Source organism: Pangasianodon hypophthalmus, chromosome 26, assembly GCF_027358585.1.
Source record: "Pangasianodon hypophthalmus isolate fPanHyp1 chromosome 26, fPanHyp1.pri, whole genome shotgun sequence".
In the NCBI taxonomy this organism is placed as follows: Eukaryota; Metazoa; Chordata; class Actinopteri; order Siluriformes; family Pangasiidae; genus Pangasianodon; species Pangasianodon hypophthalmus.
This window is the reverse complement of record NC_069735.1, coordinates 4,713,413-4,739,591: the sequence shown is the minus strand read 5'-3', so window position 1 is coordinate 4,739,591 and position 26,179 is coordinate 4,713,413. Positions and strand designations below refer to the sequence as shown.

At 37.4% G+C, this 26,179-nt stretch overlaps 1 protein-coding gene across 26 annotated transcripts in view; it reads right to left on the bottom strand.

The window, feature by feature from the left end:
- Positions 1-26,179, bottom strand: part of dmd (dystrophin) — a 260,429-nt gene that overhangs the window by 220,610 nt on the left and 13,640 nt on the right. For 25 of the 26 annotated variants that reach the window (XM_053230044.1, XM_053230046.1, XM_026928750.3 and 22 more), the window contains exons 3-13: positions 17,123-17,215; positions 14,423-14,500; positions 12,821-12,913; positions 12,276-12,448; positions 11,970-12,088; positions 10,773-10,951; positions 9,232-9,366; positions 6,976-7,167; positions 5,476-5,657; positions 3,885-4,035; positions 1,817-1,936 (exon numbers count right to left, since the gene is read on the bottom strand). In XM_053230044.1, the coding sequence (XP_053086019.1) occupies positions 1,817-1,936; positions 3,885-4,035; positions 5,476-5,657; positions 6,976-7,167; positions 9,232-9,366; positions 10,773-10,951; positions 11,970-12,088; positions 12,276-12,448; positions 12,821-12,913; positions 14,423-14,500; positions 17,123-17,215 (1,515 nt within the window). Of the gene's footprint in view, positions 1-1,799; positions 1,937-3,884; positions 4,036-5,475; positions 5,658-6,975; positions 7,168-9,231; positions 9,367-10,772; positions 10,952-11,969; positions 12,089-12,275; positions 12,449-12,820; positions 12,914-14,422; positions 14,501-17,122; positions 17,216-26,179 lie in introns of those variants that run through there. The other variant, XM_053230045.1, reaches the window with a different exon arrangement.

The following is a 26,179-nucleotide window of genomic DNA, read 5'->3' as shown; positions in this document are numbered from 1 at the left end:
GAGGTCAGGTGAATGAATGATTTTTTTTTGCCCTTGGTTGCTTTTGTGGTATCTTGGAGTGAGTGGTATGTATGAGTCATTATCCATTTGTACTGTGAAGTGCTGTCCTATCAGTTTTGCAGCATTTTGAGTAAAAAGTATAGCTCTGTACACTTCAGAATTCATCCTGCTACTTCCTGCAGTCATCTCATCAACAAACACCAGTGATCCAGTTCCATTGGCAGCCATACATGCCCATGCCATAACACTTCCTCCACATGTTTGACAGATGATGTGGTATGCTTTGGATCAACTTTTGGATCAAAAATAGCTGTAATTCCTAAATGGCTAATGCAATATTTTTGTTATTTTTGTTGAGTATTTCACAAACTGCAGATCTCCTAGGATTTTCACACACAACAGTCTCTAGAGTTTACACAGAATGGTGCAAAAAAACAAAAAACATTGAGTAAGTGACAGTTTTGTGGGCAGAAATGCCTTGTTGCCAAGAGAGGTCAGAAAAAAATGGCCAGATTGGTTCGAGCTGCCAGAAAGGATATAGTAACTAGAATAATCACTCTTTACAACCGTGGTTCAGCATGCACAAAAGAAGAAGAAGAAGGAGCTTTATTGCCAAGTGTACTCACACAAAGGAATGTGACTTGGTAAGTGAAGTTTCCAGTACATACACATATATGACAGTGAGATAAATACAAATTAAGAGCAAAAGAATTTTAAAAAATTGTATAGAAGACACAATAAAGCTTAAGACACTATAGACATGGTACAGATGCTATATACAGCTTTGCAAGGGGTAATGCAATGTGCAGAATGTAGGGGTATTTTACAAGCAATAGAATAAATAGGAGTGAATTTACAATTGCACAAAAGATTATATCCACAGGGGTGGATGGGATACAATAGCAGAAGACCACATTAGGTTCCACTCCTGTCAGGCAAGAACAGGAATCTGAGGCTATCATGGGCACAGACTCATTCAAACTGGGCAGCTGAGGATTAGAAAAATAATCACCTGGTCTTTTTCCAGTTTTCAAATGTCCAGTTTTGGTGAGTCTGTAACCATGATAGCTTCAGATTCTTGTTCTTGGCTGACAGCATGTTTCTTGTTTTTTGCGCCACTCTGTGTAAACTCTAGAGACTGCTGTGTGTGAAAATCTGAGGAGATCAGCAGTTTTTGAAATATTCAAACTAGCCCATCTGGCACCAACAACCATGCCACGATCAAAGTCACAGAGATCACATTTTTCCTCATTCTGATGTTTAATGTGAATAATGTGAATTTTTCCTCATTCTGATGTTTAATGTGAATATAATGTGACCTGTATCTGCATGATTTTATGCACTGTGCTGCAGCCACATGTTTGAATGATTGGATAACTGCATAAATGAGTGGGTGTACAGGTGTTCCTATTAAAGTGGACAGTGCGTGTATACATTATTATCCCAAGTGCTTTTATATTCTACACTTGAGAAGTATTTGATATCGTACCAGTTGTCATACATTTTGAAAAAGTGTTTTTAAAAGACTTCTTTTGGTTATCAGGGGATGAGAATGCTGATAAGAAATAAATTCCATTCAGAATTAAATAATCACAAAGTGATAAGCGCTAATTACACAGATAAGTAATTAATTAATATTTCACATTTTTTTTAAAAATGAAGGGAATAGACATAATATGTGTATGGTCTATTTTAACATTATTTCTATATTTAATTAATTATTTCACTATTTATTCTTTTCATTCTGACATCTTAGTGCATGTACAATAATTGAATCTGTTATTGAGGATTAAGGATACCTGTATTAAATATTCACCTGCAGTTTCTCCTCCAGTGCTGCAGTAGCACCGTCTCCACTGCTTTCATCCACTACTACAACCATGTGAGTCAAAGAGTTTACTCGCACCTGCTCCATTTCCAGATCCTCTTGTAACAGCTTTATAGACACAATAAACAAAATAATAATAATTAAATATAAACAAATGTCATTTGATACACATATATACAAATGTCACATGGCCACAAAGTTTGTGGATACCTGACTACCACACCCATATGGGGGACTTCCCTAAACTGTTGCAAAGTTGGAAACACGCAATTATATAGGATGCTGGAACATTACAATCTCCCTTCACTGGAACTAAGGGACCCAGGCATCGAGTATGAGGTCTATGAAGATTACGCTTTGCCAAAGTTGGAGTGGAAGAATTTGACTGTTCTGCACAGAGCCGTGACCTCAGCCCCACTGAACACCTTTGTGTTGGATGAACTGCACCCCAGGTCTCCTTGCCCAACATCAGTGGCTGACCTCACTAATGTTCTTGTGTTTGAGGGTGTTTCAGACTTGCTCCATTTCATAGAGCCAATATGGCACTAGTAATTATGCTACAGCGCATAATTAATTAATTATAATTATATATGTTGATAGGCAGCAGAAATAATAGTATTGTGTCAGTAACAGAAAAAACAGTTACTGTATAATACTATTAGTATACAGTATGTGTTTAATATATCTAGCATATGCATGTATTTTGTCTACCCCAACCACTCTCATCAGCCAGTATTACAGTCAGTAGTTCTGTGGCATGAAGCATGGATTGATTTTGATGGTTCAGCATCAAAAATGCTTCTGGTATTTCACTTCAAATTTATTTTGCCTGCTCTGTTTTTCAGCTACATCAGAGCATTTCAGCAAATGACAGCATCTTGTAAAACAACAATTTTGAATGTTACTGTTCAGTGTTACAAAGCCATCAGGGAGTTTTCCTTGCCTATGTCACCTCTGGCTTGCTCATTAGGGATAACTTTATAAATTTAAAATTTATATCGGGATTTTATACATTTATGTAAAGCTGCTTTGTGACAATGTCCATTGTTAAAAGCGGAATACAAATAAAATTGAATTGAATTGAATTAAATTGAATATTACTAGATGGTAAAAGAGTCATGGTGTGAACAACAAATGGTCAGAGATCTCATCAATGCTAAAATGTCCAGAAAGAGAACTGAGTCCCTTTGTATTGTGAAGAAAAAAGCACTAAGCCATTTGCAGCTAGTTCTCTTTTGGGTCCACTTTAACATGACTGAGTATGTTTCATTTAAAAAGAACTATATGTGAAAACACACTGAATGGGCAAATCCCTCCAGCCATGCTCCAAGATCTAGTGCAAAGCCTTCCCAGAAGAGTGGAAGTTATTATAACAGCAAAGGGAGAACTAAATCTGGAAAGAGATGTTCAACAAGCACATACGGGTGTAACTGTCAGGTGTCCACAAACTTTTGGCCATATAGTGTATACAACACAGTTGTTTTTTTTTCCCCCATTACTAATCTTGGATATTTGTATATTTGGTCTGAATACATCTTCTTGTAGAAAGTTCATGCAAAAAAGTCAAACAGTAAAAAAGATGGTTTCTAAATTTCCAGAACCTGAATATTAAAACATACCTAATTTTTAAAAAATGAATAAGATTCAGAATTTTTTTAACCTGAATTTTCTGCCACCTATTTTATTAAAGCTAATTTCTCAGTGACCTGAATGTCAAACAAGTGAATATGTACCCAATATTATACACTATATCTGAGATTTGCAATGAAGATTTGACTTGCTTTTTTCCAAGCATCATGACCTCAAGTGTCGCTGAATCATTTCAACTCCATAGACTCCATAGTCAGCTTTAGGTATAATTTATAGTCATACTTCTATGTCAGAGCTACAACTAACCAACCACCAGATCACCATAAGCAATTCATAAATTAGCAGAAAACATCAATACTACATGATAATTTTCATTAGGTTTGTATCTAAACTGTGTCATTTCATTAAATGAGGAAAATACAATTATGTTATAAAGACTTTTAGCTCTGGTTAAAAAAAATTTTACCTTGTGCTCTTCAATTTGATGTTTTAGGTCTTCAATTTCAGGACCTAAAGGCTGGGCTTCAATTTGATTAATTCGAGCTTCAGTAACATCTAACCAGGTGGAGAGCTGTTTCAGCTGCTGATTCTGCAGGTCCATTAAAACTTCATGAAGCCTTGAAATCACCAAAAGTAAATGACAATTAATACAAGACAATTTACTATCATAGTTTCAAAGTATTATCATAGTTCTTCCTCAAAACTGCCGCCAATAGTTGGAAGCACACAATTATATAGGAGATATTTGTATGCTGTAGCATTACAATTTCTCTCACTGGAACTAAGGGGCCAGCATGACAATGCCCCGGTGCACAAAGTGAGGTCCGTGAAGACATTGTTTGCAAAGATTGGTGTGGAAGAACCTGCTGAACACCTTTGGGATGAATTGGAATGCAGACTGCACCGCAGGCCTCCTTGCCCAACATCAGTGCCTGACCTCACTAATGCTCTTGCGGCTGATTGGGCAAATCCCCACAGCCACGTTCCAAAATCTAGTGGAAAACCTTCCCAAAAGAATGGAGGTTTTTACAACACCAAAGGCGGAATAAATCTGGAATGGGATGTTCAAAAAGCACATGGGTGTGATAGTTAGGTGTCCACAAACCTTTGGCCATGTAGTGTATAACATTCCATGATGTACAGTACAATGTACGGCACACTTCCCGTTTGTGTGGTGAAATATGATTGGTTGCCTCGCCATGAAAACACCATTGAAGATAAAAAAAAAGATCAAAAACAAATTTAGCATCATGGAGATTCCTGTTCTTGGCTGACAGGAGTGGAACCTGATGTGGTCTTCTGCTGTTGTAGCCCATCCTCCTCAAAGTTCAACGTGTTATGTCTTCTGAGATGCCTTTCTGTTCACCACCGTTATAAAGAGTGGATATTTGAGTTACCCTAGCCTTCCTGTCAGCTCAAACCAGTATGGCCATTGACCTCTGACTGCTCTCATCAACAAGGTGTTTCCACTTGCAGGTCCGCCACTCAATGGGTGTTTTTTTTGTTGGGTTTCTTTTACTTCTTCCTTTTACTCTAGAGACTGTTTTGTGTGAAAATCCCCAGAGATGGGAAATATTCCCAAATATTCGCAGCATAATAGATACTCAAATGAAGTGAAATTGCAGGTGTACAAGTGATCTAAATAAATATATCTAATATAAGAATCTTATATATAGAATCTAATAAAGGTGAATGTACAGTATATTTGATGTGTCTTTTATTTCATTTGTAGCCATAAATGAATCACTAATAGTTAAGCATTAAATGGTATCTGTTGTTGCCATTCAGGCATGTTAGTTGCTTATTAGACCTTTCTAATGTAACTGGACCTTAACACATTTTAATTGAACACCCCTGTTCTAAAGATTTTCCTCCACCAGTTTAAACTTAACTTGTCCACTAACTCTGGACATTATTGGCTGTCAGTAAAAACCTGACTGCAAATTTCAATTAATACTACGTGAGTTTTTAGTCTCATAAGATAAATGCATGCAAATAAATAGAAATAATGGATCAAATTTACTTGATATAAAGGAAGTTTACTTATTAATTATCACCTGCTTTGTCGTTCCATACTGGCCACTCGTAAATGCTCCCAGCGAGAGTTCAACAGATTCATTTGCTCCTGAATTTCATTCTCCTCATCTTCAGTCAGCTGCCCTTCAGCCAAGAGGATGCTCCCTGCCTTTAGCACGTTACCTACACTTCCCTGATGGGCAGTCAGCTCAATCATGTATTCCTAGAAACAATTGTTATCAAACACAAACATACACACAGACAAAAAAAAATTAATATGTTCACTAGAAGCAAGCACTGTTGTAAATCCAAGTGAGGCTGGTATAAATGAGCCGGCAAAGCTAAGACCCTCTTGTCTTTCAAACATAACAATTCATTAAGGTTTCATTTTTGGCATCCATATCAAACTAAGACAGAAATTTATGTGGCTTTTTATTGTGATTATTAATCACAAGATTGTTGTTGTTACTATTATTATTATTATTATTATTATTAGAACAACAGCACCAAAAATGGTCGTAAGAAAATACACAGAATGGTAGACTTTTCATATCCACTGTATTGGCATTTTATGATGTAATTCTGAAATAGTTGAGCAGTGTAATATTTAACAATCTAAATATCGTAATATTTGCATCAGTGGACAATAAAGTGTGTGCACATTTTTAAACATTTGCCAACACACAATTAACAATTTGTCGAAATAATTTTCAACTTCAGACAGTATCAGACACCTGCTTTATTACGTTGAAAAACTACATTAATGCAATCCAGAACTATAAATGATGCGCATATCAGAATTACATTAACAAACTAATGAATTAGGATGTGTATATATCTTAATTTCATACAAAACAGTGTTTTGTTAGTAAGTGACACTTTGGGCTTTCCATGGTTGCTGCTCCGCCTTACATACACGTTAGCGTCTGATAGCAAGACCAAAAAAACTCTGAGTGTCTGTTGGCAAGACAGCAGTCGTAATTTCAGACATACAAAGCCATCTATCTCTGTGTCAGTGATAGGTTGGATATCTCCAAGTTTCCACATCCACATCTCCAGATGAGAGTGCTTTCACTCCCATCCTCCTATGGGTGTGCCTAGCCTAAGTCTTAGCCACACCCATAGCTACTTAGCATATCGGGTGAACATGGAAATGAAATGGCAAATTGGGAAGTGAAAACAGAATCACACACTTTGCAATTAATTTAGATTTTACTTATTCACTATATGTTTTAATTTGCATTTTGTCAAGTATGTAGCCTAATGTTATGAAAAAGAAAATACAAAGTGTGCATTGTATTTTCATTTTAATTTTGGCAATCATTTTGCAGTTCTTCAAGAAAATGAAAAGTAGAATGTAGTTTATTTGTCATTTTATTGTTAATTTTTATTTTTAATTTAAATGGCAAGTGGATGTTTACATTTTAATTCTGGGCAATTTAATTTTACTTTTATTTTTGGCACAAAATACCTCCCATATATATACATATATGAGAATGCATGCATCATTCTATCACACTAATACACTTTTTACAAATTACCTCATGAGTGTGAAACTGCTCCTTCACTTCTTCTACAAAAGAGGAGATGGGTGGCTGAGCTTGCAGGCCATCCTCAGCAGACAGAAGCCACGTCAAGACCTCTTCCAGGGAATTCTGGTAACTCTCTAGCTGGTTTGTGCCATGTTGGAGAGGACCAGGGGAAGGCCACACATCCTCTGGAATGTCTGAAGTCTGCATATGGTTTAGAGAGATGACAGGAAAGTTACAAGATTTCTGTTTTTACATAAAGCTACAGTCCAGTAATAAATTAAAAATACTTACTAAGTCAAGAACTTTTGGTGCTTTGTTTTATTAAAAACTCATTTCAGTGTTACCCCTAGTTTTGTATTTAAAGAAAATTTTGTATTTCAAGAAAATTTTGTATAAGAACTTTCAGTTGCAGACAGACAAAATCAGGGTGGTTCAAACCTGGCTTGAGTTTGGAATGTGGATGTAGCTGCTTAGAGGTTTACAGCACAACAAAAACAAAATCTGACAACAAAATTTTCATCTTAAAAAGGCGCATTTTAGAAAACAAATACTTGCTTGTGATTGCTCTATCGTATTGAAAGGGGACATATTTCATTGTTAGCCAAAGCTGGTCTATAGAGAAATACAAGTCTAACCTGATACAACCAGCCGTAACTTGCTTTATGTTCAACTGATTTTCACACACCATTCTTAGTTACATTAGAGATCGATAATATTTGTTTGAAAATATCCCAATATTTCAACTTTCAACTGCTTTTAAGTCATACAAGGTACATGTTCATTTGCAGAGTCAAAAATAGGCAAAAATTGTATTATTTGACACCAGACCCATTAAAAACCACCCACTACATACAGTACACTACACATAGGTATGCTACGCATTACTTATGCTTACATATGCTCAAAGTAACCGTCAAAATATATTTTAATATAGAACTCTTAAGCAATGAGCAATCTTAGGTAATATAGTCTTACATACCATTTGCTTTTTCCAGAGCCAGTCTTTACATTGTAGCAATTTACGTCCTTTTTTGGAGGCTCAGTAGTCAGTAGTGTTAGACTTTACAAATTGTTATAGCATCTGTGTATGGTCATTACTTAATTATTATTTGGAATGAAGAGCTTGTGGGTGGTGTACTATGGTTATTACTTATATTAAGGTGGATATCAAGATAGATACAGAAAATTCGTATTCAAGAAAAATCCCACAATTCCATGAATACCAAAAATTCATATCATATTCCTGAGTGTGTGTAAATGTATGCATAAGAAGAATAACTAGTGTAAACCTCAACTTGATCACTGCACTATGGAATATTCTGTCAGGTTTAAATTGCTTATATTTATTACATTTACAGCATTTAACAGATGCTCTTATCCAGAGCGACTTACAGAACTGCTCTGGAGTCTCTACCAAAAACACATTTTATCAGTGACATTAATTAAAGAATATGAAAAATAAAGAAAGCAAGCCAACACAAACCTGTCTGTCTGCACATAGTCATAAGCCGTACACAAATGCCTCAGCTAACAGAAGAGTAAAGTCATGCTTGTGAGGGAAAGGATCTTTAAAGACCAGTATGATTTTTTTAGAGAATGAAAGCTGGCTTATAATTTGGTTCCGTTTGCCACGGCATCTTCTTTTAACGCTGTGCAACACTTTAGATCCAGCATGTTGGCCAAAACACTTAAAGTAATTTAAAGTAATTGACAGTAATTTAAAGTAACTTAAAGTCTCCATTTTTGTGTGATGTGCTTAGTGTGCATGATAGATATTTTTTCTTTCTCCTTTTTCATGGCACACCATGTTCTTGTCACCTCTGTTAATTCATACCTAATTCACCTTTTCTGTAATTTGGTTCTCGATTTTGACCTTTTCAGGTGCAGTCACACTGCTAAATATTTTCACTGGAATAAAAATAACTCTGATTTCTGCCTTTCTGCCTTTCACTATTTAGTATTCATTTTGTGTTTCCAGCCCTCTGTGCACTTTTTTACAGAGTTTTGTGGGTGTCACTAAATGCAAATAAGCTGTGTTGGGAACGTGCTTTGTACTTTACAGGTGATCACCATGTGCACGCGAGCATGAAGAAAATCAGCATTTCAAAAACTTTTGTAAATCCGGTTTAAAATATAGTGTGGTTTGGATTATACAAACACTTACACACAACTTCACTAAAAGACTGATAAATGAGACCCATTGTCATACATAGAATACAAACCTTGTTTTTCAGCAAACACACACAACTATGTATAGAGACTAACCAGTGCGACGGGGGCCTTTCTTTTCTGTTCAGGAGACCGAACATATGCAGCCTGAGTGAAGGCATAGCTTTTGTAGCGTAACTTATTTGAAGGAGACTGGCTGCCTACTTGTCTATGAGCCACACTCACAGTGATCTGAGAGAGGAAAAGAAAAACACAGCAGAGATTAAACAATATAAAGCAACAATAAAAGAGAACACTGGAATAAATAAAACAAAGCACAGGGACAAGATCAAGGAGCAGGCATACGAGACTGCGAGGCAAAAAAGAGAGCGAGAATATTCATGCCAGAGACCAAGAGATGGTGAAAAAGTTACTTAATGCAAAAATCAGCAAAAGATGCCATTCTTACAATGCTAAGTCTATAATTTTATAAGAAATTCTGAGTTAGTGGGCCAGGGTTTTTCATACTCAAACATCATACATCATTACACATTAAACTAGACACTACTTGAATATGATTTAATTATGTATTGACATGCCACACTACAAAAAATGTTACCTTGCAAGTAAGAATATCTTGAGTATAGGCAATTTGAACTAATATAACTATATTAAGCCTGTTACTAGCTATTCTTACTAATTTCAAGCTTGAAATTGTCTTATTCTATTAGCAGATAATTTTGCTTATTTCAAGCATTTCATTTTCGAAGGTTTATCTGCCCAAATTATCTGCCAATAAAATAAGGCCATTTTAAGCTTGAAATATTACATAACCTTTCCTTTATTCAACTTATCTTTACTTGCTATCATTTTTTGCAGTGCACTAGCAAATCCTAAGATTCACCTGAGCAGGAGAAGAATGAATCACATTACTAAACATTCTTTCCTGAGGTGTTTGCTTGTATCAGAGAAGTCTCCAGTTACATTCTTTCCCCATGAAATCAAAATGGGTGTTTTGGAGCCTATTGTAAATGTTTGGTGTTACATATATAACTGCTCACATTTATATATGCTCACGTATACAACTGCTCACAAAACATAATTGTTTTGTAGATAACTATGTTGTCTTTATAGTTCATCAGAGTATGAAGATTATATTCAGTATATAATAAATATTTGTAGCAGCAGAAATTGAATATGGAGATGTGCAAAAATTGCTAAGAGGATGGGGTGATGTTCAGTTGAGTGTGTGTGTGTGTGTGTGTGTGTGTGTCTCTGAGTGGACTGAAGGTGAAGGTGAATATGACATTAAAAAATGTTCCAGTTATAAACAGGTTTTTGCTGTATTTATCCTCCATATTTAAACAAGTTTGTTTGTTTTTTGAGATTTATGGTGAGTATGACATATCTTGAATTATAAATCAAACCTCCCACCCTACATTTAATTTAAAAGAATAAATAAATATCAAGGGACAGAATCAAATCACGACTCTCAAAATGTTTTATGGGAAGTTTATAATAATGATGGTTATTTTTTACTGTTTCGAAGTGTGTAGTTATGAGCCTAGAGACAAGAGCTTTTCAAACACTGTTATGTTAACTTAGAAACTTATGTAAACAATATTTTCCAGACTAGATGTAAATGTTGAAGAACTGACCTGCTGGGAATAACGCTGTTGTGTTTGAAATTGGAAATGTTTCTCTTTAGAGATTACAGCTTGGGGGAGAGTCTCAACCTCCTTTATGGCCTCCATACTCACACCATGGGGCAGAACTTGAAACAGGGAGGTGACGTACATAATTATAGACTTCTTATCTGGAGAAGCAGTAGCCACATCTAGAGGAGAGAAAAGAACCAAACAAAATTAATCACTCAATTTATTAATTAATTCCTTAATTCATTAATTAATTCAACTCAGCTTTGTGCTGGCCAGGGTCATGTGGATGAGGGTATGAAGCAAGGATAAACACCCCCTCAGAGGAAACACAAATGGACACAGGGAGAAAATGTACAGAATAGGAGTTGCACAACTGTTCATGTTTACTAGTCAACCAGGAATTTAAAAAAATAAGAACTAGTCATCTTTTCCATAGTTTAAGCAAAACCTGATCCAGGATGTCACTATTTTTAGGCTATTTTATTACTGCAGATAAATGCTAATAAGCAACAGCAAAGAATACGTCAAACTGCACATTTTTAGCCATATGCAGCCTAAAAACTTAATTTCTAGCTTCAATACTAATGTAGACTATTCTGTTAACCACGAAAATAAATAAATCAGTACAATAATTGTTAAAAACTGAAAATATACTAACAAAGTACATTTAGTCTGCTTTCTTTATCGTCTGCATCACTGGTCTTTCCACTGCGTTGACTAATCAACAGTTCACCACAGAGGCGATTGGTCAACGATTGGACTCCACAGAGACAGTAACCCAAGCTCATGGCTTTATCATGGGTTACTCTCTGTGTTGTGTTGAACACCACCGTGCCACCTCATGACATATTTTACATACTTATTGTACATTGCAAATTGTATTATGTGTTTGTTCTACAAATGTATTACACAGGTAACTATTAGCATACTCAGGTTCACACAATTTCACTGTTTTAGTCTTTAGTACTTTCTGTTCTGACCATTAAATGCATGAAAACACTATGTTTAAAAATTCTTATAGTTATACAACATTCCCATAGTTTTAAGATGAAAACATCATTCACTGCATGCGGTAATCATTTTTGGCCATTTCCATGAAGGGTGCCTATAATTATGCACTTAGCTAAATCAAGAAAAACTCATGCTTATTACTACAAGCACAACAGGAAATCTAAATATAAGTAAGAGAAGACATACCCTCAGGGTCAAGCAGCCGGTCAATGCCCAAATGCCTTTCAGAAATGGCGAACGCATGATCCAACCTGTCACAAGCTTTATCCATCTGTTCCACCACATCCCAATCAAACAGCTCCGGCCTTGCAAAAATAAAAACAAAATCCCATATATTTCCTTGCCATTCATTTCCCAATTGTTTAAATGAACATAGGATATAGGAAAAGTATACAGGGTATAGAAAAAAATATATTGATTTTATTACTACAAATAACACTTCAGTCCCTGTATTCCCGAATATTAAAAAACTACCGTTAGCATAGCACTAACCTGTGGCTATGGATAAGAGCATTAAAGGCCAGACCATCTTCCCAGCTGCTAGAGAAGTTTACAACATTGACCTGTGGGTAGCTCTTGATGGACTGTCTAACCCAGCTCAAGAGAATCTTCTCACTGTTGGTTTGCTTTAAGTCTGCCATCACATCTTTCATCACATCCTTCACCTAGAGTAGAAGAAAAACTTTACAAAATGTTGTTGCTCTTGTTGACCATGTTGCCTACTCCCTTTGTGTAAATTGTGCACTGTTTATACTGTATGTGTATTCACATTCAATTTAACTGCCAAATTATGTGTCAGTTTCCTCTTTTAGTTTTCAAATTAACCATACGAAAAACATCCAGTGAGTGGTAGTTCTACAGCAAAGATGCATTGGTGATGACGGAATGTAGAGGAGAACAGCCAGGCCGGTTTGAGCCGAAGGAATTTTATTTAAATAACCAATCTTTACAATCATGGTGAGCAGAAAAGCATCTCAAAACACGTCAGAAAGTAGTTGGGCTGCAATATGACTCATGCCTGACTCAAGCCCTCTTACCTGCCAGTGATGAATTATGCTCCAGATGAGTCCCAAAGTCAATTTATGATTGCCATCAACAATGTCAGCTCCTCCAATATTCACCAGCTCAACCTAGAAGTAGTACATAAATAAGAACATTAAACTGTTTATATTTCAATATGGGAATTTGAATTAGTATTTTACAAGGCTAAATTATAAATTCATGTTTTCTCATAAATTCACTCCCTAGACCAAATTTTAAAAAAGTGTCTATGGTACATGTTTTCATTTAAGAGCTATCTCACTCCTTCAGTATGCTATCTTGTTTGTAATATTTCCCTAAAAGATGCTCAATTTTAGCTTTTTAATTATAATAAAAATATCTTCTTGAATTACTACATAAACTATATAGCACTATAAACATACACTCACCAAGCACTTTATTAGGAACACCTGTACACCTACTCACTCACGCAATTAATTAATCAGCCAATCGAGTGGCAGCAGTGCAATTACCAAAAAAAAAAAAAAAAAAAAATGCATAGGCGGCCCAGCAGCTTCGGGTAATGCTCACATCAACCATCAGAATGGGGAAAAACTGTGATCTCAGTGGCATGATTGTTGGTGCCAGACAGGCTGGTTTCCTGGGATTTTCATGCACAACAGTCTCTAGAGTTTACTCAGAATGGTGCAATAAAGAAAAAACATCCAGTGGCAGTTCTGTGGACGAAAATGCCTTGTTGATGAGAGAGGTCAACGGAGAATGCCCAGATTGGTTCAAGCTGACAGAAAGGCTACAGTAACTCAGATAACCACTCTGTAGAATTGTAGTGAGCAGAAAACCATGTCAGAATGCACAAAATGTCAAACCTTGAGGCGGATGGGCTACAACAGCAGAAGACCATGTCGGGTTCCGCTTCTGTCAGCCAAGAACAGAAAGCTGAGGCTGCAGTGGGCACAGGCTCACCAAAACTGAAGACTGGAAAAACGTAGCCTGGTCTCATGAATCAATTTCTGCTGAGGTACACAGATGCTAGGGTCAGAATTTGGTGCCAGAAGCATAAACCCATGGACTCAACCTGCCTTGTGTCAACATTCCAGGCTGGTGGAGGTAGTGTAATGGTGTGGGGAATGTTTTCTTGGTATGCTTTGGGCTCGTTGATACCAATCAATTATTGCTTGAATTCCACAGCCTATTGGAGTATTGGTGCATCCCTTCATAGCCACTATATACCCATTTTCTAATGGCTATTTCCAACATTGTAATACACCATGTCACAATGCAAAAGTTCTCTCAAACTGGATTCATGAACATGATAATGAGTTCAATGTTCTTCAGTGGCCTTCCTGGTCACCCGGATCTGAATGCAATAGAACACCTTTGGGATGTAGTAGGACGGGAGATTTGCAGCAAGAAAGTGCACCTAAAAAATCTGCAGGAATTGCGTGATGCAATCATGTCAACGTGGAACAGAGTCTCAAAGAAAAGTTTCCAACATCTTGTGGAATCCATGCCACCAAGAATTGAGGTTGCTTTGAGAGCAAAGGGTGGTCCTACCCAGTATTAGCATAGTGTTCCTAATAAAGTGCTCAGTTAGTGTATATAGAACTAAAAATACAACTGTTTTGCCTATAACTCACATTGTTCTTCTGAAGGATCTGTAGCACTCTGTTGACATTATTGAGTGAGTGCACTCGGGTGAAACCACGCTCTTTCACCTGCAGGTAGAGCACATACATAAACTGAATACAAATTATACACACAGTACGTATATGATGCTTTACAAAACTTTGTAAAGATTGCATTGGGCTTCAGATCAGAACTCTCAGTCACATAACTACTATCAGAATAACACTGATTTGTGAATTCTTGAATACTCTTTCCTCATTATGAACCTTTCCTGCCTTTTCCTGCCTCTCTACATTCAATTACAGTTGAGGCCAAAAGTTTTTATACATCTAGGCTAAAGGTCTCAGATTTTCATTACTCCATACATTTCAGGTTACTATACTTTTCTTTTGTCATTTAATTAGGGCATCTACTTTGTACACATTAGAGGTCGTTTTAAAACAATCAACTAGAGAGGGATTTATTTCAGCTTTAATTCACTATATCAGAATTCCAGTGGGTCAAAATTTTACATACACCAGGTTGACCGTCTTTTTAAATAGTCTGGATGATTCTAAAAATTGATGTATTGACTGTAAGAAGCATCTGGTTGGTCAATTGTCATAATTAGGAGTTAATTGGGACAACTTTCAACAACTTTCGCACTGACAATCATTAGGAAGTCCAACGGCCAACATGAAGTCTGCCATTTTGCATTTTGTGAAAAGTGCATGCGGTGAACTTTTAAATACTCCTCCTAGGGGATTCATGCGATTGGCACCAAACTTGGTCAATAAGACAATGAAGATGCTAAATTTCAAATGGATTTGTGATATCTCGTGCGGTTTTGCCATGGCAAGGCAATAAATTTATGGCGATTCTTCAGTAGTGTTGCCATGGTAACACATCAAACTTTAATACTCTTTTCGGGTGTTTTTGAGGCTCTTAACATGCTTAAAATTTCATGAAAGTCGCAACATACATCAGAGTTGTCGGCCATCAGGCATAGGCAAAAGCTGAGACATGGGCCTGGAGGGGGTCTCTGTAGCACCCCCTTTTGACTAAAGTGGTGGGGTCAGTTTTACCTACAGTCACCAAACTCGGTACATATATTGTTCGTATTAAGCCGGACAACTTTCGAAATGACAGTCATTAGCTCCGCCCAACAGGAAGTAGGTCATTTTGGATTTAATGTGGATTTTTTGAAAAGCAATCTTTTTTTTTTTTTTATATAGCAGTAATTGCTTAATCTTTTCATAGCTGTTACACTGTAATTCAAAACAAATCAAATCACAAACTAGGATAAAGGCACATAAACAGAGCTATGTTACACCCCCTTAATTGCATGTGCCCACTACACATTACTTCACTACAATTAATTAATTGCTAATAAGGATAACAACATATATGTCTTATCTTCTTCATGCATTATCCAAATATTAGCTGTATGTTTAGACATGGAAGCTGTTGTAAAACCTTAGACCTGGGCTTAACTTAACACATTAGGGCAAAACAAGTTACTCTACAGCGCTCACTTCACTATGCATTGTTTTCACCCACCGGGTAGTGATGGCACCGTAATGCTTTGGCCCGTCATCACTGCTTGCAGCTATATTTTTGATTGTATTGCATTACCAGGCCTGCCAACCTTTGCATAGGAGCTCCAGAATATAACATCGGAGTGCTCTAGTACTCAAAAATACATCAAAAGAACAGTCTTTTTCCCCAGTAAAATAGAAGATGGGCCAGTAGACATATCACTCAGGAATCTTTTGCGCATGCGTTTTGAATTCTCCTGTATTACCTGACACCCACAGGCAACCCCATCCCTTCTCCCAACCTCACATGCTCTCAACTTAGGTGGGAGCCAACGCTTTCTTTCAAGGTAAAAAGACAAAGTTTTGAGTTTCATTAGTGTGAAGTAAAATCTATCAGTGTATGATTGACTATATTAATATTAGACAAGTATATTGTTCACATAGAATCTGACTTCCTTTTGTCTACATGTGTGTTATAGAGTAGGCATACTGATGCCGCATGTTTACTCAAGTATGTTGTACTCTTGGTATATTACAGTTCATTTTCTACACACCAGAACAATGGCAAAATGCCCAACATTGCAATCAAAGCTAATATCATCTGAACACTTTGTGGGTGAACTGCACAGAATCCAGTTCCCCTTCATAAACAAGCCTCCTTCACAGTAGCCTATTTCTGACATCACATGTTCTCAAAAGAAGCAACAGAATCCCGAGTAAAAATGCAGCATTGGTATGCCTCTCTGGAATGAACATGCAAAGAAGTCTCGGAATTGGACACAACATCAGGAAACTGGCAATATTATTACACCCTCCTGTACTTGGATACTCTCCTTAAACAGGAAATGGTGGAAATACTTGTTTCCCTGATTTTTTAAAATTTGCTCTGGACATTGTTTATCATGATGGTTTTTAATGATAAATCGCAAGCAGGAAAGAAATCACAGCCTAGTGTAAATTAAAACTGATCTACTAAGGATCAAGTCAGGATACTTTCACTGGCTAAGATGTCATTTTCTGCAGTGCATAGAAGTCAAAGCCAACATTATATTTGGGAATGTTCAAGGGGCTGACACATAAATGGAGAACAGGTGATCAAAAACAGAAGCTTATGTGACACTGTATTTTAGTTACTGCATAACACTACACTACAATGCACGAGAGTTATATACAACTTTTTTCAAATACTCTCACCAATTCATGCCCAGTCAAGCCTTCCAAAAGCTCCAGAAGACGACGGCCATCACACAGATCTGTGAAGAGGTCATTAATAGGGGGTCTTCCTGCCTAAAAGATAAATACAAAACATTGCATAGAATTTACCCTCATTGTGCTCTTAAAGGCCATGTTTTTTTAGTTAAAATAGATTTTTTTAAAGGAAGTAACAGAAAAATGGGTTCTGGAAATTAATCTCAGAAAATAGGAATATCTTTGCAAAATATCAGAATATCTCTTGCATGTGTGGTATATACACATCATTTTACACAAATTTTACACAAAAGGCCAACAAATTTATATATGTATATATGTGTGTATGTGCTTTGCTGTGGTTTTTTTTCTTCAGTAATGGCTTCTTTCTAGCCACTCCCCCATACAGGCTAGTTGTATGCAGAGCTCTTGATATCCTCGAATGGCACAACTTTACTCTAGTTTCAGCCACTGTAGCTCCTTCAAGGTGATTGTTGGTCTCTCTGAGGGACAGTCCTGTCTAGGCAGTGCCTGGGTGGTAGAATGCAGCTTCCATTTCCTCACAATTGCTCTAACAGTTCTCAGTTTGGGATATCCAAACACTTGGATATTATTTTATAGTCTTTTCCTATCTTGTGCATGTCTATAACTTTATCTCTAATTTCCTTGAAAATAAAAGAATGCTGAAAAGAATGTTTTTTTGGTCTTTATTTTCACAGCTTTTAGTCATTTTCACAGCTTTTAGTCAATATTATTCATACACTGAATCGACATTTACAGCTCAACAAGTCTTACACTTTAAGATTACTTCAAATTTACATTATCAAAATCCTCAGACAATTAGAAAGTGAATTTCTTTTTTGTGATCAGTTGTTTTTTTATTGGTTTTACGAAAGGAAGGTCATATATAAAGTTTCCAGCATAATCCCACATTGAACAGGACAAGAAACTAACCCCTCCCTCCCTCCTCCAGCGGTCCCCCCATGTCCAAGCCTCCGATCCTTGCAATAAACTGGCAGTCAATGCAGATTATATGACTATTTTATCATATATAAAATGTTCATAATCAGAAATAAGTACTTAAGAAGATTAAATAAAGGTCTACCATGACGAGTAATTGTAGAAGACAAAAAGAAGATATAAACTGCAGTATAAGAACCCTAGGATCAGTACATGTAGCATACAGATCAGAGGTCAGAAAGTCCTAATGTAGATCCCATTTAAATTCTGCCATCTTTAAGCCTTTCTGTCAGTTCATCTGCAGCAGCTTTCAAAGCCCTTTGGGATAAGTATTGAGGCTCTGGCTTTATTTATTCCGCCTGTAGAAATTTCTAGTCCTATGGAAGTAGCCAGTGTTGCACAGTTAGGTTATGAGGAGGGAAGTATCTTTGTGCAATTACCTTTTTTGGCAGATGTTAGTCCTGCCAGACAGATCTTCCTTTGTCTCTCAGTTAGACCTAAATTTTAATCATCATTAAGAAGTAGAACGGTTAGCTATATTGGTACTTCTTTTCTTATCATGCCAGACAGTATAGATGTGATCCTTTCCCAAAACTCATAAACCCTCTCACATTCCCACACCATATGCATAAATGTTCCCACTTGTTGGTAGGGACAAAAACTGCAGTGGGGATTTGGAGATAATTTGATGAGGAATCGCTTCTTTGGTGTCCAGTATAATCTATGGCAGAATTTAAAATGAATTCATTGGTGGTTTGGATTTTTTTGATGGGCAGAAAATGTTTTTCCATACCAACTCCCAATCAATTTTGTCTATGGATAGCTCTTTTTCCAACCCTGTGGACAGTGGTAGCTGCTTTTGCTTAACTTCAAGAAGGCAGGGATAAATAGCTGACACTACACCTCATTGTGGGGAATTAAAGAACCAATTGTAAACTGGATGTGTTTTGAGAGCTGTTCCCAATGGGACTCCATATGCTCTGAGGGCTGAATGAAGTTGCAGGAACAAAAAAAAGGACACGAAGCAGGTACATGGAAAGATGCAACTATGTTTTGGAAACTGAGCATCCCATGAACATCCCATATGTCAGCAACATCTTGATTTCCTGCTTTGACCACTGTTCATAACCACTTTTAATATTTCTATTACACCATAAGGGAGTTTGTAGGTGCCATTTGCTGTCATAACCTAATAATTTCTCTGCTGCTCTGAAAGTACCAATGGTGTTTGTCACAATAGAACCAACTGAATGTTTGCAATGCTTTAAAGAGAGCCAAGAGAAAAGTACATCCTGAAGTCTAATTGGTCTAACTATTGCTTCTTCTATTTCTTTACAAGGTGTAGAAACCAAGAGGTCAAGCCATGTCTTGGCTGCATGCAGTTGGAACACTTTGTGATACAACTCAAAGTTGAAAATAGAAAGACCGCCCTCCATTTCGGTCTGCTGCAACATGGCCAGTTTTAGCTTTGGTTGCTTGCCGTTCCAAAGGAAAGTACAAAGGACTAAGGAGTCAAGTCTTTTCCACCACTTTAAAAGTGGTGGTAGAGGAATCAGCACTAAGAAAATTAACCCAAGGTAATATGTTCATCTTTGTATTTGCGACTCTGGATTGCAATGAGGCAGGAAGTGTCTTTTTTTAAGTTTTTGAAAGATTCTCTCATAGTTTATATATATAGTATCTTTTAAAGAGGTTTGTATATCAATCCCCAAGTAAGTTATCCGATTTTTAATTGGAATAGCTGACGGTATCTGCATACTCTTGAGCTTTTTTATTTAATGGTAGAAGAGATAATTTAGACCAATTGAGCCTGTAACCCGAGAATTTCCCGAAACTTTTAAACATTCCTAGTATGTTCTGAATTGAGCCAAAGTCAGTAAAATACAGTTAAATGTCATATGCGTAGAGAGATATTGCATGTTGGGTACCCTTAATTGAAATGGAACAAATTTGGACTCAAACTTGTCTTATTTTTCGTGCCAGAGGATCAAGGGACAGTGCAAATAACATTGGTGAAAGGGGGCATCCTTGCCTTGTTCCTCTCAGAATATCAGATGGTTGAATGGCCATTTGTTGTTATAACTGCTGATGTGTTTGCTTAAATAATTCGAACCATGTTAATAAATTTCTCTTCAAACCCAACTTTTTCTAACACCCTCCATAAATAGTTCCAATTTAATCTGTCAAAGGCCTTGTCTGCTTTTATGGAAAAGATTGCACAAGGCGAGTTTTTATCCTGACATTCATTAATGACATGTAGCAAACGACATATTGTCTGCAGCTAAACAGTGTGGAATAAAACCGGACTGGTCACTCTGAACTAATTTACAAATATACTTTTCAAGACGTAAGGCTAAAACCCTGGTGTACATTTTCAAGTCTGCATTTATCAACGAAATTGGCCTAAAATTTTTGTATGATCCTTATCATTTTTTGGTATTAAAGAATTTAGGGCTGTATTCATTTTTCAAAGTGTCCCTTTTGAATTGCTGTATTTATAGCGGCGTCCAAAATTGGTCCTAGTATATCCCAAAAGTGTAATATTAATCCAGGTGGGATCCCATCTGGCCCATGCGCTTTTCCCTACTGTAACATTTTTAATGCTGCATGTAGCTCCTCGAGTGTTATAGCTTGGCTTATTTGTTCTGATTCACTTAAGGTTAATTGTGGTAGGTCTACTTCATGTGGGAATGTATGACATTCAACCATGTCTGTGCTGTTCTCTGGCTGATCTGAAAAATGTTCTGTAAAGGTATTACTAATCTCTCTGGGATTGGTTACTAGGCATTATGTAGGTGAGTAAATAGCGTCAATAATAGCCCTGGATTCACTTTGTTTAAGCTGTAAAGCAGTAACTTGCTGGTTCTCGGCCCATTATAATAATAGTCCTGCCAAACTCTAAGCATAATGAATTCAGCCTTCCTTCGAAGCAGATCGTTTAACTTGGATCTGGAGGTTTTTAGTGCATTTTCAACAGTTTTTGAATATTCCTTTTTAAACATTGGGAGAGGCAGATTAGTTCTAAATCCTCAATCTGTGCTTTTTCTTATTTAAATGGGATCAGAAAGAGATAGTTAAATCTCTGATAAAACCTTTTGTAGCCACCATATCATCATGTGGTTAACCACACTATTAAGTTTTATATTAAAAAAATCTTTTAATTTATTTCTAAATTCTGTTAAAAAAGGGTATCTTGTAGAAGAGTTATACTGAATTGCCATCTGGGAGATATATCGTGTGAGCCGGAAATGAACTTACTTAGCAGCTGATTGTGATCAGATATTACAGCAGGAAGGGTTGTGATGCTCTCAAGACACATCCTAATTTCATGAGAACATAGATTGTAGTCGATTCTAAAATGTTTCTGATGTCATGAAGAGAAGAAAGTATAATCTCTGACCAACAGGTTTTGAACGTGCCACATATCTATGAGATTAAGTGTTTGCATAAAGGACTTAAAATTTATTGATGTTAACTCTTGTGTCTTAGTGTTGGTTGGTTTATCAAGCACCAAATCTGCAATTGCATTCATGTCTCCACCAATAATCAGAGAGTACTCATTTAAGAGCAGTAACCACTAAAAAAAAATTTGAATCAAAAACTGCTGGTGCATAAATGCAAACGAAAGCTATTTTCTTGCCTTGAATATTTGTACAGGTATAATTCACCCTACCTGATTTATCGTCACTATTCTTTTCAATAACAAGAGGGAGTTTTTTTTTTTTTAGTAAGTATAAGGGACCCCTTTGTTTTTGTGCCATTGCTGGACACAGCAGTGACTTTATAAAACTTATTTTGTACATGAGCGACATCTATTGTCTTTAGATGTGATTCTTGGACTAGAGCCAACATCTACATTATGTCTGCGCAAGCTATCCAATAACTTTGTTCTCTTTATAGGACTATTTAAACCTCTGATATTGATTGACATAACTGAAATATTAACCATTATCAAAAGCATCATGACACTGAACTACAGTAGAGACCAAATGATGAATTGGTTTAGGTACAGCTCATTTGATAACACATTTCATTGTTAACATTAAAGAAAAGATACGTGGCTGGACAAAACTCACCCCATGCCCCTCCCCAAGACCGCTGACAATTCCCCTGGCAGTTTGTGTATAGGAACTTTGACATTGTCATATGTTTAAATGATCTGAGCCTCACACACTCCCTCCTGGGCGTAAACATCAAGAACAACACATTAATATGAATATTCGAACCGAATATTAAACCTTCAACCCTAATATCTGTGTGAAACGCTTTCTGGACTAGCGGTGTTTAGAACAAGATAACAAATGCACGTGCAGAGTGCAGCAACATAACAAATAAAAATTACACCATGTTTTAAACTGTGTCAGGTTTGAACAATGTAATGCAGAGTTTCACAGACCCCCAAAGTTCCATAGAAGGTCCTACTGGGGAAGATGGCTGGTTAATTATCAGTTAGTCCCGTGTGTCCATCTTGTATCGGTTGGCATCGGCGAAAGTCAGCTGCCGTCTTGCCCGTGAAGTGCCTGTGATCTGTAGCCGGTACTCCTCTTCTTCTTGCACCAAAGAGAAAGATAGTTTTTTGCCATTATGTGTTACACATAGTATGGCTGGGTAAATCAGAAATGATGGAATTCCTACTGCCCACAACTCCTCCCGTATATCAGCAAAGCCTCTCCATTTTTGCGAAGTGTGGGGACTGTAGTGAGCAAAGAATTTCAGCTGTATCTCGTCATCCAGGATTGGTCCCCTTTCTCAACTCTCTGGCCCCATCTAGGATAGCCTGGCTGTCTTCATATTTCAGCACTTTAAAAATCATAGTACGGCCCATCTCCAGATGCTTTTTGTTGGCCATAGATGCGATAAGCTCACTCGATCGCTATCGGCTTGTTTGAAAGCAAGGGGATCCACTTTGGAAGCATTTCTTGGAGAAAGCTATCGCGTCACTTCTCTCGTGGTTCAGTGCAAGACCAACAATCCGAACGTTGTTGCATCTTTCATGATCTTCCAGTTCTGCCAGCTTTGCTTGGAACTTTGGAACTCACATCTAACTTGCAGCCATTGGACATTGTCCACTTTGTTGATAAGTCTGCACGGTGGCCTTCTGTGATTGAAACTCCACATTTAGAGACAGCATGCACTGAGTTACATCCTTCACTGCAATCTGCACTGCGTTTCAGACAATTTCTTCATTTCCTGTTCCTTCATTAGTGCCAGAGAAATGGCATCCTCCTTGTCTTCGCTGTGGGTTGACGATTTCACCCGTTTTCCAGTCGGGGTTGCCGCCAGTGAGGATTAATGTGTAATTAAAACTGGATACACCTGTTAAATATAAATGTCGGGAGCTCTAATGACCTGTGGCCATCGCGTACCAAGCGTCATGTGATCCCCAGAAAGTGGATTTTTGAACAAAGGCCAAATACAGATTGAACCTTATTATTATCTCACATACTGTATGGTTCTATCTTCTTGTTTATCATTAACCATTCTTGAGTCAATGATTAATTGTTAGTACAACTCAGAAGATAAACACATTTAAACATTACTACCACATTATAATCACAGTATCTAAACTGAAAACTATTTATTTTTCCTGTTATTTTACCTTAACATTTTATTTTAGAACACTTAAAAAAAGAATCATATTAAAACTCTTCTGAGTTTTGCTAGCTGACCTCAAGGTTGGTTATGCAAGTAAGTTCAGTTTATTAAACATTAGCTAACTAACGTTGGTAATGTTTAATGCTAATGTTATCTGATGTTACTTCAATATTAAATTCCTGCTACACTGAGGACTTTCCAATGTGCTACAATATTTACATGCTGTAAAACCAGTGATCACTGCTTTGTAAACATTGAGCATATGCTTCTACACATTGCACACATTGTGCAAAAGTTTCTTTCTTATCTGTCTCACTACTCTGAACACCGATAACCTCCAGGAGACCTTCTCACGTGTGCCGAGACCTTTATCACAAAGTCACAGTGTCACAATTTTTGCTATAAAGTACCATCATCAATGGCTGTCTATCACTGGAACTTCATTGCTGAGTTCCTGCATAAAATCATGCAGATACAGGTCAAGAGCTTCAGTTAATGTTCACTTCAAACAACATGGGAAAAAAAATATGATTTTTGACTTAAACTGTGGCATGGTTGATGGTGCAAGGCGAGTTACCATAGACTTCCTGTCAGCTCGAACCAGTCTGATCATTCTCCCCTGATCTCTCTCATTAACAAGGTGTTTCAGTCTGCAGGCCCTCCGTTCATAAGATTTTTTTTTCACGCCATTCTGTGAAAACTCTAGAGACTGTTGTGTGCGAAATTCCAAGGAGATCAGCAGTTTATGAAATACTCAAACCAGCCCTTTTGGTACCAACATCCATGCCATGACCAAAGTCACAGAGATGATATTTCCCCCATTCTGATGTTTGATGTGAACATCAACTGAAGCTCTTTACCTCTATCTGCATGATTTTATGCATTCTGCTTCTGCCACATTATTGGCAGAATAATGGGGCAGAAGCACATTATTCACTGATAAGATAACTGCTGGAGTACAGGTGTTCCTAATAAAGTGGACGGTGAAAGTATGTAAAAAGCTTTATACAGTATTTCACCTCTCCTAACCGCCAGGAGTGGTGTTTAAACACCTGGATAAAATAGGCAGTGGTAACGCAGTGGTTACTGGGGTTTAGTCGCTGGTTGAGCCCACGTCCTCAATTCTAACAGACCCTACGGGGGCTACTGTTGCAGGCGAGGTTAACAGTCCAAGCATTCTTAGCAGGAGCTTGAACCACCCAAAGCATTCTACCTAAATCGACTGGTGCACATTGGGGCAACAGGTTGGCCAGCATTCCCAATAAATCTAGCTTCGCTGTGACAGATCGTCTGGTCTCCTTCTGTACTGGGAATCTTTACTAGGACATGTGTTTACATAACGTGTGGACGTTAAGGGAGGGGTTATTGTCAGCACACCACGCAGTGAGAAGGGCATCATCTATAAACTGAATTGGTGGAGATACTTCCTGTGTCTTATCCTGGGTGGCTCACTGCTGGTAGTGAGGTTTCGGTCAGCTCTGTCACAGAGGCATTGATACCTGCACATTGAAGCGATCGGTGCTCTCGGCTGCTCATCAGCCTCTGATCTAATCTGGGCCATCACCCTCTTGAGGATAGCTGCCCTAGATTGTTTGGAGACTGCCAGCAGTACATGTGAGCTGGGAAAGGCTAAATCAGATTCTCTTTCAGACACTGCTGAAGCCAGAGTTGAACACTGCTGTGGTTAGCTGGGAAATATCTCCCAGAAGTGGCTACAAACATATAGCCTACTTTGAGAGAGAGTGGCAACAGTTTGTGACAGCAGTTAAGGGAAGACACACATATGGCTGTGAAGGTCAGGTGTCCACATACTTTTGGCCATATAGTGTAATTATGCATATGAAAGTTACACAGGTGTACAAGTTAAGACTATAAACAACAAACTTTTCCTAACAGGTTACATCAATGCCAAAAAAAGGTCTGGGAGCTTGGGAGACTTCCAATAGTCAGTCTTTGGAGAGCTCAGTAAGTGCATTTATGTTTGTCTGCTTATCTGATGAATTCATTTCTTTGCTTTTTTTTAACAACTGAATTGTTTAAATAGTGTTTCCATTTTTGGTGTCCAGCTGAATACTATAGGTATTGATTTTACCTTATGCTGAAAATCAGATTTCAGTTATGTTTCTAATAGTATGACTATCTACACTTTCACCTGTATACTTACACCGATCAGCTACAACCTTAAATCCACCTGCCTAATATTGTATAGGTCCCCGTTGTCCTGCCAAAACAGCTCTGACCCTCTGAAGGTATGGACTCCACGAGACCTCTGAAGGTGTGCTGTGGTATCTGCCACCAAGACATTAGCAGCAGATCCTTTAAGTCTTGTAAGTTGTGAGGTGGGGCCTCCACAGATCTGACTTGTCTGTCCAGCACATCCCACAGATGCTCGATCAGATTAAGATCTGGGGAAGCTGGAGGCCAAGTTAACACCTTTAACTCTTTGTCATGTTCCTCAAACTATTCTGGTACAATTTTTGCAGTGTGGCAGGGCACATTATCCTGCTG